This window comes from Platichthys flesus, chromosome 15 (genome assembly GCF_949316205.1).
Source record: "Platichthys flesus chromosome 15, fPlaFle2.1, whole genome shotgun sequence".
NCBI classification, from domain to species: domain Eukaryota; kingdom Metazoa; phylum Chordata; class Actinopteri; order Pleuronectiformes; family Pleuronectidae; genus Platichthys; species Platichthys flesus.
In genome coordinates this window covers 24,144,021-24,163,822 of record NC_084959.1, presented here as the reverse complement: position 1 = coordinate 24,163,822, position 19,802 = coordinate 24,144,021, and the positions used below count along the sequence as shown (strand labels likewise).

Sequence of the window (19,802 nt, the reverse complement as noted above, 5' to 3'; positions counted from 1 at the left end):
AAAACAAAAAAACAAAAAATAACATGGGACACTTGTAGGCACTTTGCATTATAGCAATAATGCCTAGAAATGTCCCAAATGTTTTGTCAGGGAAAAATGAAATACATGGGAGAAAACAATCTCCATCTTCAAGCAAGCCCAGGGACCCACTCTAAAGCCCCACCTTGAATGCTGAAAAATGCCTAGAAATGTGTCACTCTTTGTGTTAGTTAAAAAAATGACATTGGAGACTTGTAGGCACTTTATATCAAAGCAAGAATGCCTAGAAATGTCCCAAATGTTTTGATAGGGAAAAATACAAAACATGGTAGAAAAAAATCTCCAGCACTAGCCAAGCCCAGTGACCCACTCTAAAGTCCCACCTTGAGTGCTGAAAAATGCCTAGAAATGTCTCACTTTATGTGTTAGCTAAAAAAAATAAAAATATATGGGACACTTGTAGGCACTTTACATTATAGCAAGAATGCCTAGAAATGTCCCAAATGTTTTGTTAGGGAAAAATACAAAACATGGTAGAAAAAAATCTCCAGCACCAGCTAAGCCTGAGGACCGACTCAAAAGCCCCGACCTGAGTGCCGAAAAATGCCTAGAAATGTGTCACTCTTTGTGTTAGGTAAAAAAAAAAATTACATGGGACACTTATAGGCACTTTACATTTTAGCAAGAATGCCTAGAAATGTCCCAAATGTTTTGTTAGGGAAAAATACAAAACATGGTAGAAAAAAATTGCCAGCACCAGCCAAGCCTGGGGAGCCACTGTACAGCCCAACATTGAGTGCTGAAAAATGCCTGGAAAGGTGTCACTCTTTGTGTTAGGTAAAAAAATTACATGGGACACTTGTAGGCACTTTACATAATAGCAAGAACGCCTAGAAATGTCCCAAATGTTTTGTTAGGGAAAAATTAAATACATGGTAGAAAAAAATTGCCAGCACCAGCCAAGCCTGGGGAGCCACTGTAAAGCCTAACATTGAGTGCTGAAAAATGCCTAGAAATGTCTCACTCTTTGTGTTAGGTAAAAAACATAAAAATACTTGGGACACTTGTAGGCACTTTACATTATAGCAAGAATGCCTAGAAATGTCCGAAATGTTTTGTTAGGGAAAAATGAAAAAAATGGGAGAAAAAAATCTCCAGCACCAGCCAAGCCTGAGGAAACACTCTAAAGCCCAACCCTGAGTGCTGAGAAATGCCTAGAAATTTCTTACTCTTTGTGTTAGGTAAAACAATTACATGGGACACTTGTAGGCACTTTACATTATAGCAAGAATGCCTAGAAATGTCCCAAATGATTTGTTAGGGAAAAATACAAAACATGGGAGAAAAAAATCTCCAGCACCAGCCAAGCCTGAAGAGCCTGTCTAAAGCCCAACCTTGAGTGCTGAAAAATGCCTAGAAATGTCTCACTCTTTGTGTTAGGTAAAAATAAATTACATGGGACACTTATAGGCACTTAACATAATAGCAAGAATGCCTAGAAATGTCCCAAATATTTTGTTAGGGAAAAATGGAATACATGGGAGAAAAAAATCTCCAATACCAGCCAAGCCCAGGGACCCACTCTAAAGCCCCACCTTGAGTGCTGAAATATGCCTAGAAATATCTCACTTTATGTGTTAGGTAAAAAAAAAAAAATACATGGGGCACTTGTAGTCACTTAACAGTATAGCAAAAATGCCTCAAAATGTCCCACAAGTTTTATTAGGGAAAAATACAATACATGGAAGAAATAAATTTCCAGCACCAGCAAAGCCTGGGGAGCCACTCTATAGCGCAACATTGAGTGCTGAACAATGCCTAGAAATGTGTCACTCTTTGTGTTAGGTAAAAAAATGACATGGGACACTAGAAGGCACTTTACATTATAGCAAGAATGCCTAGAAATGTCCCAAATGTTTTGTCAAAGAAAAATTAAATACATGGGAGAAAAAATTCTCCAGCACCAGCCACGCTCAGGGACCCACTCTTAAGCCCCACCTTGAGTGCTGAAAAATGCCTAGAAATGTCTCACTCTTTGTGTTAGGTAAAAAAATGACATGGGACACTTGTAGGCACTTTACAAATAAAGCAAGAATGCCTAGAAATGTCCCAAATGTTTGTTAGGGAAAAATGAAAAACATGGGAGAAAAAATTCTAAAGCACCAGCCACGCTCAGGGACGCACTGTAAAGCCCCACCCTGAGTGCTGGGAAATGCCTAGAAATGTCTCACTCTTTGTGTTAGGCAAACAAAATTACATGGAACACTTGTAGGCACTTTACATTAAAGCAAGAATGCCTAGAAATGTCCCAAAAGTTTTGTTAGGGAAAAATACAAAACATGTTAGAAAAAAATCTCCAGCACCAGCCATTCCCAGGGACACACTCTAAAGCCCCACCTTGAGTGCTGAAAAATGCCTAGAAATGTCTCACTTCATGTGTTAGCTAAAAAATACATGGAACACTTGTAGGCACTTTACATTATAGCAAGAATGCCTAGAAATGTCCGAAATGTTTTGTTAGGGAAAAATGATATACATGGGAGAAAAAAATCTCCAGCACCAGCCAAGCCTGAGGACCCACTCTAAAGCCCCACCCTGAGTGCTGAAAAATGCCTAGAAATGTCTCACTCTTTGTGTTAGGTAAAAAAATGACATGGGACACTTGTAGGCACTTTACATTATAGAAAGAATGCCTAGAGATGACCCAAATGTTTTGTTAGGGAAAAATGAAATACATGGGAGAAAAAATTCTCCAGCACCAGCCACGCCCAGGGACCCACTGTAAAGCCCCACCCTGAGTGCTGAGAAATGCCTAGAAATGTCTCACTCTTTGTGTTAGGAAAAACAAATTACATGGGACACTTGTAGGCACTTTACATTAAAGAAAGAATGCCTAGAAATGTCCCAAATGTTTTGTTAGGGAAAAATGAAATACATGGGAGAAAAAATTGCCAGCACCAGCCAAGCCTGGGGAGCCACTGTAAAGCCCAACATTGAGTGCTGAAAAATGCCTGTAAATGTGTCACTCTTTGTGTTAGGTAAAAAAATTACATGGGACACTTGTAGGCACTTTACATAATAGCAAGAATGCCTAGAAATGTCCCAAATGTTTTGTTAGGGAAAAATTAAATACATGGAAGAAAAAAATTGCCAGCACCAGCCAAGCCTGGGGAGCCACTGTAAAGCCACACATTGAGTGCTGAAAAATGCCTGGAAATATGTCACTCTTTGTGTTAGGTAAAACAAATAAAAAATACATGGGACACTTGTAGGCACTTTACAATATAGCAAGAATGCCTAGAAATGTCCGAAATGTTTTGTTAGGGAAAAATGAAATACATGGGAGAAAAAATCTCCAGCACCAGCCAAGCCTGAGGACCGACTCTAAAGCCCCGACCTGAGTGCTGAAAAATGCCTAGAAATGTCTCACTCTTTGTGTTAGGTTAAAAAAAAAAATTACATGGGACACTTATAGGCACTTGTATAGCAAAAATGCCTCAAAATGTCCCACAAGTTTTATTAGGGTAAAATTAAATACATGGAAGAAATACATTTCCATCACCAGCCAAGCCTGGGGAGCCACTCTAAAGCACAACATTGAGTGCTGAAAAAAGCCTAGAAATGTGTCACTGTTTGTGTTAGGTAAAAAAATGACATGGGACATTTGTAGGCACTTTACATTATAGCAAGAATGCCTAGAAATGGCCCAAATGTTTTGTTAGAGAAAAATTAAATACATGGGAGAAAAAATTCTCCAGCACCAGCCGCGCTCAGGGACCCACTCAAAAAGCCCCACCTTGAGTGCTGAAAAATGCCTAGAAATGTCTCACTCTTTTTGTTAGGTTAAAAAATGACATGGGACACTTGTAGGCACTTTACATTATAGCAAGAATGCCTAGAGATGACCCAAATGTTTTGTTAGGGAAAAATGAAATACATGGGAGAAAAAATTCTCCAGCACCAGCCACGCCCAGGGACCCACTGTAAAGCCCCACCCTGAGTGCTGAGAAATGCCTAGAAATGTCTCACTCTTTGTGTTAGGAAAGAAAAATTAGATGGGACACTTGTAGGCACTTTACATTATAGCAAGAATGCCTAGAAATGTCCGAAATGTTTTGTTAGGGAAAATTGAAATACATGGGAGAAAAAATCTCCAATACCAGCCAAGCCCAGGGACCCACTCTAAAGCCCCACCTTGAGTGCTGAAATATGCCTAGAAATATCTCACTTTATGTGTTAGGTAAAAAAAAAAAAAATACATGGGGCACTTGTAGTCACTTAACAGTATAGCAAAAATGCCTCAAAATGTCCCACAAGTTTTATTAGGGAAAAATACAATACATGGAAGAAATAAATTTCCAGCACCAGCCAAGCCTGGGGAGCCACTCTATAGCGCAACATTGAGTGCTGAACAATGCCTAGAAATGTGTCACTCTTTGTGTTAGGTAAAAAAATTACATGGGACACTTGTAGGCACTTTACATAATAGCAAGAATGCCTAGAAATGTCCCAAATGTTTTGTTAGGGAAAAATTAAATACATGGAAGAAAAAAATTGCCAGCACCAGCCAAGCCTGGGGAGCCACTGTAAAGCCACACATTGAGTGCTGAAAAATGCCTGGAAATATGTCACTCTTTGTGTTAGGTAAAACAAATAAAAATACATGGGACACTTGTAGGCACTTTACATTATAGCAAGAATGCCTAGAAATGTCCGAAATTTTTTGTTAGGGAAAAATGAAATACATGGGAGAAAAAATCTCCAGCACCAGCCAAGCCTGAGGACCGACTCTAAAGCCCCGACCTGAGTGCTGAAAAATGCCTAGAAATGTCTCACTCTTTGTGTTAGGTTAAAAAAAAAAAATTACATGGGACACTTATAGGCACTTAACATAATAGCAAGAATGCCTAGAAATGTCCCAAATGTTTTGTTAGGGAAAAATACAAAACATGTTAGAAAAAAATTGCCAGCACCAGCCAAGCCTGGGGAGCCACTGTAAAGCCCAACATTGAGTGCTGAAAAATGCCTGGAAATGTGTCACTCTTTGTGTTAGGTAAAAAAATTACATGGGACACTTGTAGGCACTTTACATAATAGCAAGAATGCCTAGAAATGTCCCAAATGTTTTGTTAGGGAAAAATTAAATACATGGTAGAAAAAAATTGGCAGCACCAGCCAAGCCTGGGGAGCCACTGTAAAGCCACACATTGAGTGCTGAAAAATGCCTGGAAATATGTCACTCTTTGTGTTAGGTAAAACAAATAAAAAATACATGGGACACTTGTAGGCACTTTACATTATAGCAAGAATGCCTAGAAATGTCCGAAATGTTTTGTTAGGGAAAAATGAAATACATGGGAGAAAAAATCTCCAGCACCAGCCAAGCCTGAGGACCGACTCTAAAGCCCCGACCTGAGTGCTGAAAAATGCCTTGAAATGTCTCACTCTTTGTGTTAGGTTAAAAAAAAAAAATTACATGGGACACTTATAGGCACTTAACATAATAGCAAGAATGCCTAGAAATGTCCCAAATGTTTTGTTAGGGAAAAATGAAATACATGGGAGAAAAAAATCTCCAGCAGCAGCCACGCCCAGGGACCCACTCTAAAGCCCCACCCTGAGTGCTGAGAAATGCCTAGAAATGTCTCACTCTTTGTGTTAGGTAAAAAAATGACATGGGACACCTGTTGGCACTTTACATTATAGCAAGAATGCCTAGAAATGTCCGAAATGTTTTGTTAGGGAAAATTGAAATACATGGGAGAAAAAATCTCCAGCACCAGCCAAGCCTGAGGACCCACTCTAAAGCCCCACCTTGAATGCTGGAATATGCCTAGAAATGTCTCACTTTATGTGTTAGGTAAAAAAAAAAAAAATACATGGGACACTTGTAGGAACTTTACATCATAGCAAGAATGCCTAGAAATGTCCCAAATGATTTGTTAGGGAAAAATACAAAACATGGGAGAAAAAAATCTCCAGCACCAGCCAAGCCTGAGGAGCCTCTCTAAAGCCCATACCTGAGTGCTGAAAAATGCCTAGAAATGTCTCACTCTTTGTGTTAGGTAAAACAATGACATGGGACACTTGTAGGCACTTTACATTATAACAAGAATAGCTAGAGATGTACCAAATGTTTTGTTAGGGAAAAATGAAATCTCATCTCATCTCATTTTCATCCGCTTATCCGGGGTCGGGTCGCTGGGGGAGCAGCTCAAGCAGGGGGCCCCAGACTTCCCTTTCCCGGGCCACATTTACCAACTCTGACGGGGGGATCCCGAGGCGTTCCCAGGCCAGTGTTGAGATATAATCTCTCCACCTAGTCCTGGGTCTTCCCCGAGGTCTCCTCCCCACTGGACGTGCCTGAAACACCTCCCAAGGAAGGCGCCCAGTGGGCATCCTTACCAGATGCCCGAACCACCTCAGCTGACTCCTTTCTAAGTAAAGGAGCAGCGGCTCTAATCCGAGTTGAAATGAAAAACATGGGAGAAAAAATTCTCCAGCACCAGCCACGCCCAGGGACCCACTGTAAAGCCCCACCCTGAGTGCTGAGAAATGCCTAGAAATGTCTCACTCTTTGTGTTAGGTAAAAAAATTACATGGGACACTTGTAGGCACTTTACATACAAAACATGGTAGAAAAAAATCTCCAGCACCATCCAAGCCTGGGGAGCCACTCTAAAGCCCAACAATGAGTGCTGAAAAATTCCTAGAAATGTCTCACTCTTTGTGTTAGGTAAAAAAATTAAATGGGACACTAGTAGGCACTTTACATTATAGCAAGAATGCCTAAAAATGTCCGAAATGTTTTGTTAGGGGAAAATGAAATACATGGGAGAAAACAATCTCCAGCACCAGCCAAGCCCAGGGACCCACTCTAAAGCCCAACACTGAGTGCTGAAAAATGCCTAGAAATGTCTCCTTGTAGGCACTTTACATTATAGCAAGAATGCCTAGAAATGTCCCAAATGTTTTGTTACGGAAAAATGAAATACATGGGAAAAAAAATTCTCCATTACCAGCCACGCCCATGGACCCACTCTAAAGCCCAACATTGAGTGCTGAAAAATGCCAAGAAATGTCTCACTCTTTGTTCTAGGTAAAAAAATTACATGGGACACTTGTAGGCACTTTACATTAAAGCAAGAATGTCTAGAAATGTCCCAAATGTTTTGTTAGGGAAAAATACAAAACATGGGAGAAAAAAATCTCCAGCACCAGCCAAGCCTGAGGAGCCTCTCTAAAGCCCATACCTGAGTGCTGAAAAATGCCTAGAAATGTGTCACTCTTTGTGTTAGCTAAAAAAATGACATGGGACACTAGTAGGCACTTTACATTATAGCAAGAATGCCTAGAAATGTCCCAAATGTTTTGTTAGAGAAAAATTGAATACACAGGAGAAAAAATTCTCCAGCACCAGCCATGCTCAGGGACCCACTCTAAAGCCCAACATTGAGTGCTGAAAAAAGCCTAGAAATGTCTCACTCTTTGTGTCAGGTAAAAAAAAAAAATACATGGGACACTTGTAGGCACTTTACAATATAGCAAGAATGCCTAGAAATGTCCGAAATATTTTGTTATGGAAAAATGAAATACATGTCAGAAAAAATCTCCAGCACCAGCCAAGCCCGGTGACCCACTCCAATGCCCCACCCTGAGAGCTGAAAAATGCCTAGAAATGTCTCACTCTTTGTGTTAATTAATAAAATGACATAGGACACTTGTAGGCACTTTACATCATAGCAAGAATGCCTAGAAATGTCCCAAATGTTTTGATAGGAAAAAATGAAATACATGGGAGAAAAGATTCACCAGCACAAGCCACGCCCAGGGACCCACTGTAAAGCCCTCCTTGAGTGCTGAGAAATGCCTAGAAATGTCTCACTCTTTGTGTTAGGTAAAAAAATGACATGGGACACTTGTAGGCACTTTACATTATAGCAATAATACCTAGAGATGTACCAAATGTTTTGTCAGGGAAAAATGAAATACATGGGAGAAAAAATTCTTCAGCACCAGCAACGCCCAGGGACCCACTATAAAGCCCCACCTTGAGTGCTGAGAAATGCCTAGAAATGTGTCACTCTTTGTGTTAGCTAAAAAAATGACATGGGACACTAGTAGGCACTTTACATCAAAGCAAGAATGCCTAGAAATGTCCCAAATGTTTTGTTAGGGAAAAATGAAATACATGGTAGAAAAAATTCTCCAGCACCAGCCACGCCCAGGGACCCACTCTAAAGCCCCACCTTGAGTGCTGAAAAATGCCTAGAAATGTCTCACTCTTTGTGTTAGGTAAACAAATGGCATGGGACACTTGTAGGCACTTTACATCAAAGCAAGAATGCCTAGAAATTTCCCAAATGTTTTGTTAGGGAAAAATACAAAATATGGTAGAAAAAAATCTCCAGCACCAGCCAAGCCCAGGGACCCACTCTAAAGCCCCACCTTGAGTGCTGAAAAATGCCTAGAAATGTCTCACTCTTTGTGTTCGGTAAAACAAATAAAAATACATGGGACACTTGTAGGCACTTTACATTATAGCAAGAATGCCTAGAAATGTCCGAAATGTGTTGTTAGGGAAAAATTAAATACATGGGAGAAAAAAATCTCCAGCACCAGCCAAGCCTGAGGAAACACTCTAAAGCCCAACCCTGAGTGCTGAAAAATGACTAGAAATGTCTCACTCTTTGTGTTAGGTAAAAAAATGACATGGGACACTTGTAGGCACTTGTTGGCGCTTTATAGTATAACAAAAATGTCTAGAAATGTACCATCTCTCTATCGTAAGCAGTGTATCTGTATTGGAATTGTTTTGTGAAGGGTCACACGTGGAAGTGGTTGTTCTTTTAGATCGAAAATACATCCTGGTTCACGTCCACCTTGTTCAGCTCTAATCTTACTGTGTGCTCTCAGAAAAGGCTAATTCCACCCTTGGCTTCATGAACATGTAACCAATCTGTTGCGTTTAAGAATGCCTTATTCTGGGCGGCTGTGGTTGAGGGGTAGAGTGGTCATCCTCCAACCTGAAGGTCGGCGGTTCCATCCCCAGTCTGACCCATCTGCATGCCGAAGTGTCCTTGGGCAAGATGCTGAACCCTGAATGGCCCCCCATAGAATAACAAAGTATGGGGGGGCATTCAGGGTTCATACAGGATGCCCTGTATGAATGTGTGTGTGAATGGGTGAATGTAAAACTGTACTGTAAAGTGCTTTGAGTGGTCATCAAGACTAGAGAAGCGCTATAGAAATACAAAACCATCTACCATTTATTCTGTATCTATAATTAGCATATTGTATTACTATTTAAAATGATGTAGGCAATATACTTTCTTATGTTTGCAAAGCTATTGAGGTTGCAGACTCTCTGGATGGGGGCATCCGGACCTCCCTGTGACCCCGGGGAAATCCACCCCGATTCATATAGCCTGGTTTTGACTACTCCATGTATAAATTATACAATTTAGAATGTAAATCTCCAAATATTAACCAGATATAAAGCAAGTGCAAAGCTAGTTATCTTCATAAGAGTTTATAGGTGGTTTAGTTAGAGATGTTTCTTTTCAATCTAGTGTGTTATTTAAGGCAATATATGGAGATTGTGGGTCAACAGCATTCCTAACTAATAGAAAGGCGAATTTTGTCAATAGCCCCTACCTACATTGTTGATACTATGGGGTTCATTGGTTCATCCGACATTAGTTGTTGGTTTGATGAAGAGAGGAGGAAGATGGCTGTACCAGGAGAGCATGATCATATATGAATATAATTAATCGTTAATGGTCATTGACAAGGCATATAGATATGAGGTAAAGATGCATAGATAAATATCAACAAATAAGTACTTTTCCAAAACCAAATTTAATGAAGCAAGTCATACAGATTTAAATTTGTATTTCTGTTCTATTTTTCAGTTATATGGGGAAGTTTTACAAAAAAGGATAGAGGGAAACTGCAGCTCACTCAGAACATAGTACCTGGCCTCCCAGTTTTATTCAGAAATAAAAACGAACTTAAAACTCCTAATTGCATATAGTCAACTCACAATCAGCTCTACATAGTCCCTAAATGTAGAGCACAATCAAGACACGTCATTGTATCAGGGCATAGTTGCATGAACTCACTTGCCGATCAGATTACTTATATACATTGTAAAGCAGACTTATACTCAAGAGAAAGTTACTACTATTAGTCCAACACAAATACAATAAAAAAATGCATTCTTAAAAAAAAACATAGATAGATCTTAATGGTTATATATTAATAATTATATATGAACATTCTTGCCATGTTTCAATCTTGCCAATTCAAATACATTTTGTACTTCAATATAGCACACGGATGTATCATCTCCAAGATACCATATTGTCATTATCTAATAAATAGGGCCTATGAATTTGATTAAGACCCCCTCATCAAAAAAGGTGAAGAGACTTAAAAGAAGCGATGGGACCACACATAGCAAAAAGAGATGGAGAGAGCAGTAACAATGTAGCAATGATGACCTCAAGTAGATTTTTAGAGATATAAAGGAAGTTTTTAGGGTTACAGGTTTGTCATTGTACAAGGTCACTTTCGGCAACGCAGAGAGATGTTTTGCAGTCTTCTGGCTTTTCCTCTGGCATCAAAGGGATGCATTTCCTTAACTTTTGAGCTTGCCAGCTGGTAGGAGCTGGAGCAATAGCCAGGTCTTTTGCAGTATTGGATCGCATTGCAAAGAGGCTGAGGGTCTGTACAAAAACAAAATCAAAGTTAGTATGGAACCAATTCTGTCAGGTTCTTGAAGCATGTAGAGTTCTGAAATTCAATTATAAAATGTTTGGGGGTATTTTAAATGGATTTTAAAATGCAGTGGTGGTAGGAGGGAAAATATACTCCCCATCAACACATACAAAAGCTTTATGAACACATCCTGAATCAATCACTGCACATTCCCCTTTCTTGACTTTCTTCATGCTCTCGATTCACCACTACAGATTGAAGCCTGCAACATTAGCATCACAAGCTACACGCAGGATAAGGGTTGACATCAGCTTTTAAGAGATGACTCTTGGGCATCCCATCTATGTCTGTGCCATCGATATAGAACCTTTGGTTATTGGTCAGGACCTGTTGGACTGACTAGCTCCACTCATTGATTGTCACTGGGCACACATTTGGCCGGGGTCGACACCCAGGTTGGAATGGCTCTGCCTTAAACTACCTTTGGGAATTCAATAAATCCAGCTATCAGACAAATATTAATATTGAATAATAACTTTAATTGACATTAAAGCTACCTCTGGGCATTACCCTTCAAAAGAAGGAAAAAGATAGGAAATTTACAGATTTTGTACAAGTTTGGACAAGTGAATGAATAAGTATAACCCAAAGTTTTTGACAGTGTAGATGTTGGCAAAATTCAAACAGTAGCAACATGAATGAAAAAAGTATATTTGTTAAAGAAAAACATTTATAATGAAAATAATAAAGGTATAACACACAAACTAACTAAAAGTATTTAGATGTGTATGTGTGTGAATGAGGGAGTTTCAAAATGGCGGCCAGGGCCACTAAGAAGACAAAGGAGCAAATGGAATGGTGGGACCATGTGGCTGACTGTGTGTTAAGTTTGTGGAGATGTGTGTTTGAAGTGCTGGTGCCAGGTTAAAGAAAGTAGTTGCATGCAAAGAAAGTCTCTGAGTCTATGAAGAGCATAACAGATCTAACATTAGCTGTCAAATAACTACAACTATCACAGGAGAATACGCCCCCTTCTCACTCAAAAGGCAGTGCAGGTTCTGGTCCAGGCTTTGGTCATCTCACGTCTAGATTACTGTAACTCCCTCCTGGCAGGTCTACCTGCTACCACCATCCGACCTTTGCAGCTCATCCAGAATGCAGCAGCTCGACTGGTTTTTAACCAACCTAAATTCACTCACACTACTCCTCTCCTCCGCTCCCTTCACTGGTTACCAGTGGCTGCTCGCATCCGGTTCAAAACACTAGTACTTGCGTACCATGCTGTGAACGGATCCGGTCCAGTCTACATCCAGGACCCCGTTCACTCCGCTCTGCTTCGGCCAATCAGCTTGTTGCTCCCTCACTGCGAGCTAAACACTCATCAAAAACACGACTGTTTTCCGTCCTGGCTCCTAAATGGTGGAATGAGCTCCCGACTGACATCCGGACATCAGAAAGTCTACACATCTTCCGCCGAAAACTAAAAACATACCTCTTCCGACTTTACCTTGAATAAAAAAAAAAAAAAAAAAAAACACTAACAACTTTTTGAAACTAACACTTTAGTAGCACTTAAATGGCACTTACTTATAGCACTTTGTAGTTTTGCTTTATTTGAAGAAATTGTACTTTCTTGATTCTTGTCGTCCTTGGTATGTACCCTCGGGTTTGAATGCACTTATTGTAAGTCGCTTTGGATAAAAGCGTCAGCTAAATGAAATGTAATGTAATGTAATGTAATCACAACAACACAAAATCGTAAATGTACTAAAATTAAACTAATAACGTTGTTCTGTCCATAGCCTGGCATAATTAGCCCAGTTGAGTTGCCAGTTCATGAAAGGGGAGAAATTGTCCTTTTTATGTGCTGTTTGAAGTCCATTGAAGTGGTCTAGCTAGCTGGTTTGTGGCTCCTGTTGTTGTTGTTCTGCTGGCAAGACTTTGTTTCCTAACAGCTTGTGCTGAAGTCCTTAGGAAAGGGCATTTTATAATGTGCACTGAACCGATAACGTCCTGTTGCCCAGCGATACACTGAAATCCGATGCCACATACACACCCTCTTACAAAAACTCATGAAGAGTACAACTTTTGATCAATAATGTGTTTAGATTGCCCTGTCCCAATTTGAAGTTGATGTAATTAATCCTCTTGGAGGAGTTATTCAAAGTACAATGTGTGTGAATCATCATTATACCTATGCCTAGCGATTTTCATGCATTTTGGAGAAACGCATTGCAGGCACTGCCAATAAGGAGGGCGCTATCGAGTCGCATTGGCATGCCCGGCACATTGTGACGACCCCCCTCCACCCCCACCTGGACACTAGGTGTCCCTGTTCTTCTTTTCCCTGAGGTGTAGGTGGAGATGACGTTTTAAAAAGCCTCGCCACATTCATTTCTCTGTTTTGTTCATGGACACAGGTTGTTTTGTTGATTATAATTCATTTTGTTCAGTCCACTCGTGACAACATGCACAAAAATACTTTGACTTTTGTGCAAAGTTTCAGCAAAAGTTATGCATGTTTAGGTCGCCAAATAAGCGATTCATTATAAAGATAAAAATAGGACTAACAATATGGTTGCTGCTTAGGCCCCAATAAACTATACACAAGGAAAACAATAAATAAAATTGACTCTCTGCTTCTGTTAAAAAAAATTGCTGTTGGCAGGGGATATACAGTGCAGATATACAAATGATATATTACCATCTCATTAAACAGGATCGGATGGTTATATTGTCATTGTAAAAGGTTAGCATTCCAGAATTTCCTCTAGGATTGTGTTTATGCCATCCTCTTTCCTTAACCCTCAACAAGTGTAAGGAATAACTACTAAAAACCCTTTAACAGGGTAAAAAGAACATAGAGACCTCAGAGAGAGCCACTTGTGAGGGATCCCTCTCCCAGGACGGACAGAAGTGCAATAGATGTCAAATGTACTATATATATCAGCATAACTAAGAGCAGGTCTAAGACAAGCCTGGACCAGCTCTAACTATAAGCTTTATCATAAAGGAAGGTTTTAAGCCTACTCATAAACAGATAGATGGTGCCTGCTTCCCGAACTGAAAGTGAGAGATTATTCCACAGGAGAGGGGCTTGAAGGCTGAAAGCTCTGGCTCCTACTCTACTTTTAGAGACTTTAGGGACGACAAGTAATCCTGAATTCTGGGAGCACAGTGCTCTAATCGGTTTATAAGGCACCAACAGCTCTTTAAGGTAAATGGAGCCATATTATTAAGGGCCTTGAAGGTGAGGAGGAGAATTTTTATTTATTTTCTAGATTTAACCGGAAGCCAGTGTAGCGATGCTAATACTGCAGAAATGTGGTCTCTTTTGTTGGTTTTATTCAGGACACGTGCTTTTGCCTTTTGGACAAGCTGCAGAGTCTTTAACGATTTACTGCTGGAGCCTGATAATAATGAATTACAATGATCCAGTCTGGATGTTACAAAGGCGTGGACTAGTTTTTCTGCATTTTTTTGCTAAAGGACATGTCAGATTTTCTTGATATTACGCAAGTGGAAAAAGGCGGTCCTAGATATTTGTTTTAAGTGTGAATTAAAGGACAAATCAGGATCAAAGATCACTCCTAAGTTCCTGACTGTTTCATTGGAAGCAAGTGCAATGTCGTCTAGCGCAGCTATATCATTAGATAATGAATCTCTAAGGTGTTTAGGGCCAAGTATTATAACCTCTGTTTTATCTGAGCTTAATAAGAGAAAATTGTCGGTCATCCAGCTTATTTCCTTGAGAAACGCTTGAAGTTTAGATAATTGATTACTTTGTTCAGGTTTTAAGTATAACTGGGTGTCATCCAGACAGCAGTGGAAATGTACCAAGTGTCTCGATAATGTTTCCTAGTGGAAGCATATATAATGAGAATAAAATTGGGCCTAGCACAGAGCCCTGTGGAACACCATGCTTAACTTTGGGGCGCACAGATGACTCATCATTCATTTGCACGAATTGGAAGAGATCAGAAAAATAAGACGTACACCAGTTTAGGGTGGTTTGTTTAATGCTTATTAACTGTTCAAGTCTCTATAATAAAATGCAATGCGACAGACACAAATCCCTGATCTGAAGCTATTAGAAGGTCATTAGTGACTTTTAAAACACTGAGTAGGTTGGTGTACACACTGACTGAAACTAATTAGGTCTAGTAATGAAATCTACGCTAAGGTGAATTGTGAACTCACCACTGGTATCCACCTGCTAGGTTGAAGCGGTAACAGGCACAGAAAACCATCAGATCACAACTCCCACCCGCCTCTCCTGTAATGGACGTGGCAAACTCGGATCCTGAGTTTAAGACCTGATGCTTAAGGTCCTCCTTCAGATCTTAACATTTCATAGCCCATTTGGGTTTCCAGGTCTGTCTAGAAACATTCCCCGCCATCTGATCCAGAATGATAGAGTTCCCAAATTGACAAATGAGTTAAAACAATTATCAAGGAAACTAGAAAGGAAGTGGCGCTCCAGCAACAATGTTGAAAATCTAATAGACTGGAAGAATAGTGTTAAAGAATATAAAAAGGCTCTCCACAAAGCAAGAGCCGCCTACTATTCAAAACTAATAGAAGAGAATAAAAACAACCCCAGGTTTCTCTTCAGCACTGTAGCCAGGCTGACAGAGAGTCACACCTCCACCGAACCCAGTATTCCTCGATCCCTAAATAGCAATATCTTTATGACCTTTTTTAATGATAAAATTCAAACTATTAGAAATAAAATCAACCATCTCCTGCCCTCAATTGGCACTAATACCCTCCCAACAACAGAGATCTCAGAAACGGCTGAGAATCCTACCCATAACTTAGACAGCTTCTCTCTGATCACCCGTGATCAGTTTACCAAATTAATCTCAGGTTCTAAACCAACAACCTGTATCTTAGATCCCATTCCTACAAAATTACTTAAAGAAATTCTGCCCCTAATTGATAGTTTGTTACTTAACATTATCAATCTGTCATTATCATCAGGTTATGTACCACAGTCTTTTAAAATAGCTGTCATCAAACCCCTACTCAAAAAACCCACCCTAGATCCAGAGGTTTTAGCCAATTACAGGCCAATATCTAATCTCCCCTTCATTTCTAAAATCTTAGAAAAAGTTGTTGCCAATCAGCTGCGTGAGTTTCTCCAGGAAAATAATATATATGAAGACTTTCAATCGGGGTTTAGAGCCAATCACAGTACAGAGACAGCCTTGGCAAAAATCACTAATGACCTTTTAATAGCCTCAGATCAGGGACTTGTGTCTGTCCACGTTCTGTTAGATCTCAGTGAAGCATTCGACACAATTGACCATCAAATTTTATTACAAAGACTCAAACAGTTAAGTAACATTAATGGAACCGCCCTTAACTGGTTTAAATCGTATTTTTCTGATCGCTCCCAATTTGTGCAAATTAATGATGGGTCATCTGTGCGCACCAAAGTTAACCATGGTGTTCCACAGGGCTCTGTGCTCGGCCCAATTTTATTCTCATTATATATGCTTCCACTAGGAAACATTATCAGGACACACTCGGTAAATTTCCACTGCTATGCGGATGACACCCAGTTATATTTGTCAATAAAACCTGAACAAAGTAATCAATTAACTAAACTTCGAACATGTCTCAAGGACATAAAAACCTGGATGACCCGCAATTTTCTCTTATTAAACGCAGACAAAACAGAGGTTATAATACTTGGCCCCAAACACCTTAGAGATGCATTATCTAATGATATAGCTGCGCTAGACGACATTGCCCTTGCTTCCATTGAAACAGTCAGGAACTTGGGAGTGATCTTCGATCCTGATTTATCCTTTAATAGTCACTTAAAACAAATTTCTAGGACCGCTTTTTTCCACTTGCGTAATATTTCAAAATTAGACATGTCCTTTCACAAAAAGATGCAGAAAAACTGGTCCACGCCTTTGTTACATCGAGACTGGACTATTGTAATTCATTATTATCAGGCTCCAGCAGTTAGTCGTTAAAGACTCTATAGCTTGTCCAAAATGCCGCAGCAGGTGTCCTGATGAGAACAAAGAGAAGAGAGCGCATTTCTCCAATATTAGCATCGCTACACTGGCTTCCAGTTAAATCTAGAATAGAATTTAAAATTCTCCTCCTCACCTTCAAGGCCCTTAATAATATGGCGCCTTTTTACCTTAAAGAGCTGTTAGTACCTTATAAACCCGCTAGAGCACTCCGCTCCAAGAATTCAAGCCTACTTGTCATCCCTAAATTCTCTAAAAGTAGAGTAGGAGCCAGAGCTTTTAGCCATAAAGCCCCTGGGCTGTGGAATAATCTACCACTTTCAGTTTGGGAGGCAGTCACCATCTTTTCGTTTAAAAGTAGAATCAAAACCTTCCTTTTTGATAAAGCTTATAGTAAGAGCTAATTAGTGCGCCAGAACGTTACTTGTTCTATTTTATGACACATGACACACGGAGCTTCTCTTTCCAGCTCTTTCCTTCTCCTTCCTCTTCTCCATCCCTATCCCCCTTTCCCGGAATCCCTTTGATTTATCACCTGCAGATCCAGGGCCTCTGTGGCCGCACCATGGATTGCGGTTTATGGATCGCGCACCGGGGGTCGCGGTGTTGGATCCAGTGTGGCGGATTCTGAGTCATGTGGGCTGATCGTGGTGCTGGTGGCGGACCCTCTGTCGCGTTGGCATTGGGCATGGGCGGTTGACCAGGACCGCGGTGGTGGCTTGTGATGGGTCCTGGTGGGCGGCGGTGGACGGTGACTGAGGACTGGAGTGGAGTCTGGTCTGGATGGTGGATCATGGTCTAGATGGTTGCTGAGCATGGACTGTGCTTGCAGCGGGACTGCTTGGCATGTCATGTTGGAGTTGTCCTTCGGGATGTATACCCTCATCAAATGCTGCTAGAGACTTTGATTATTGATGATGTTTTCCTGCACATGGCATCTATTGCACTTCTGTCCGTCCTGGGAGAGGGATCCCTTACATGTGGCTCTCTTTGAGGTTTCTACATATTTTTACCCTGTTAAAAGGGTTTTTAGTAGTTTTTCCTTACTCTTGCTGAGGGTTAAGGACAGAGGATGTCACACCCTGTTAAAGCCCTATGAGATGAATTGTAATAGGGTTAGATCTGTTAAGACGTGAACCTCAAACAGTAAGAGGAGAACTCCAAACCAGCTGCGCTCAGCCAGAGACTTGTGAGTATCCCCACTCCGGCTTGGTGCAGAGGCACTTCGTTTCGTTTTTTTTTTTTTATTTATTAAAGTTTTGTCTCCGTCGCCCTTAACACCAAAGATGAACGTCTAGGCGTTGGGTATGAGATTAAGACTGATCACAGAGGGGGGCTGATATTATTTTGAATGCTTTGTCCCAGTAAGTTGTGAGTTGTGGACAGATCCAACACGTGCGAGTAAGATCTGCTGGTGAATTGAAAATCTTTTGCAGCAATCCACCACATTTGAGTACATTTTAGAAGAGTTAGAGTTGTGCAGGCGATGCAGTACCTTGAATTGTAGTCAATTTAACCGTGCACACAATGAGCTTTTATTGACCCTTATAAGGGCCTGGTTCTAAGATGAATAGGGTATGTTCATGCCAAGTTCTTTTTCCCAATCCGCTTTGATTTGGCCAATGTAAGTCTCAGTAATTTGGTTGTGTGTTCAGACTTGATCGGGGAGAGCGGTGATATCCTGAATAGGAGTAAATGTTGATTAATCTGTGAAGCCAAAGTTTTTACGGAATTGTGCAAGAATGTTCAATGTTGCAATTACTGTAGGGTTGGCCGAGTTTTTTCTTGGGGAAAAGGGTAGTCTAGAGGTTACCAATCGTAAAAGAGAGGAAGATGTACACAATTTAGCTTCATTTAGAAACCAACTTACCTGAGAATGCTTGATCCATAAGTTATTGTCTGTATATTTGCTGCCCAGTAGTAATTTCTGAAATTAGGAAAAGAGAGTCCACTTTGTCGACAAATCTCCCCAATGTGGGACTAATAAAGATTGATCTTATCTTATCTTAAGTGCCTTTTTCTCTCTTGAACCCCTGCCCCCCGAATTGGTGACATAACAGATTCCTTCCGCTGGTTTTTTACATATTCATTGCAAGCAGAGCCATTTGCCACATAGTCTTTTACTTTTGCTTTCATGTTTGAAACAAAAGCAAGCCCTCACTTGTCTGTAACATGCTTCTGCACAGATATGGCTATTGTGGATGCATCAGGGCCTTTGGAGAACAATGCACTGCCACACTGCCACTGGTGCTTCCTCCTTAATATCAGGCCACCCATGGATTATCATTGAGATTTCAGCTCTTGTAGGTGACATGAATACAAATAAAAAATCTTGCTCCTCACACACAAAACCATAAAAAATAAAGCCCTATCATAAATTAAGGAGCATGATGCACTGTATTGCCCTAACCACTCCGCTCCCAAAATACAGGCTCACTTTGGGTTCCCAGACTATATAATTTTAAAAGAGGTAGATCCTTCAGCTTCCAGACTCCTCTGCTGTGGAACCGGCTCCCAATCTTGGATCCCAATCTTTACATTTCATCATAACCCCTCCTGCTCTGAAGGTAGATTTAACTCATTAATAAAATAATCTACCATTATGTGATGATCAGTGTTGATATTGTCGCGACAAACAAATCACCATTTAAACTGTAGTGAGCCAGAGATGTCAGCTGAGCGAGAGTGAGAGAGAAAGAAAATTCTTTTATATATCAACAGCTCATATTGATGAATCTGATCCAGTGCAACAGGCCATAGTATACCCCCAGGCCGGACTACACCCGGGGTTAAAGGGGCCTAGGCTAGATTATACCCCGGGGTATAAATTGGCCTAGGCCTATTCATACCACTGAGGCCAGATTATACCCCCATGATATCAGTAGTGTTGAATGATATACACAAGAATTCTTAATTTTTCAACAATTTATTGGGGGTTAAGCTTTGTCAGGTGAATTAAGGGAGAAAGCTAACAAACTTAAATCTTAAAACTCTAAAACATAGACTTTTATTACTTCACCCAGAAAAACTGATGACATCAGAACACCCCCAAAGATCAAAAAACTTCTCAGTAATGTTCCACATTAAAATAAAAGCACATACCCAAAA

At 40.3% G+C, this 19,802-nt stretch overlaps 1 protein-coding gene across 1 annotated transcript in view; it reads right to left on the bottom strand.

Moving 5' to 3' along the window:
* Positions 1-9,852: 9,852 nt before the first annotated feature.
* Positions 9,853-19,802, bottom strand: part of LOC133969742 (dual specificity calcium/calmodulin-dependent 3',5'-cyclic nucleotide phosphodiesterase 1A-like) — a 234,058-nt gene continuing 224,108 nt past the window's right edge. The window contains exon 17 of the mRNA XM_062406389.1: positions 9,853-10,709. Coding sequence (XP_062262373.1) covers positions 10,549-10,709 — 161 coding nt within the window. The 3' untranslated portion in view covers positions 9,853-10,548. The remainder of the gene's footprint in view (positions 10,710-19,802) is intronic.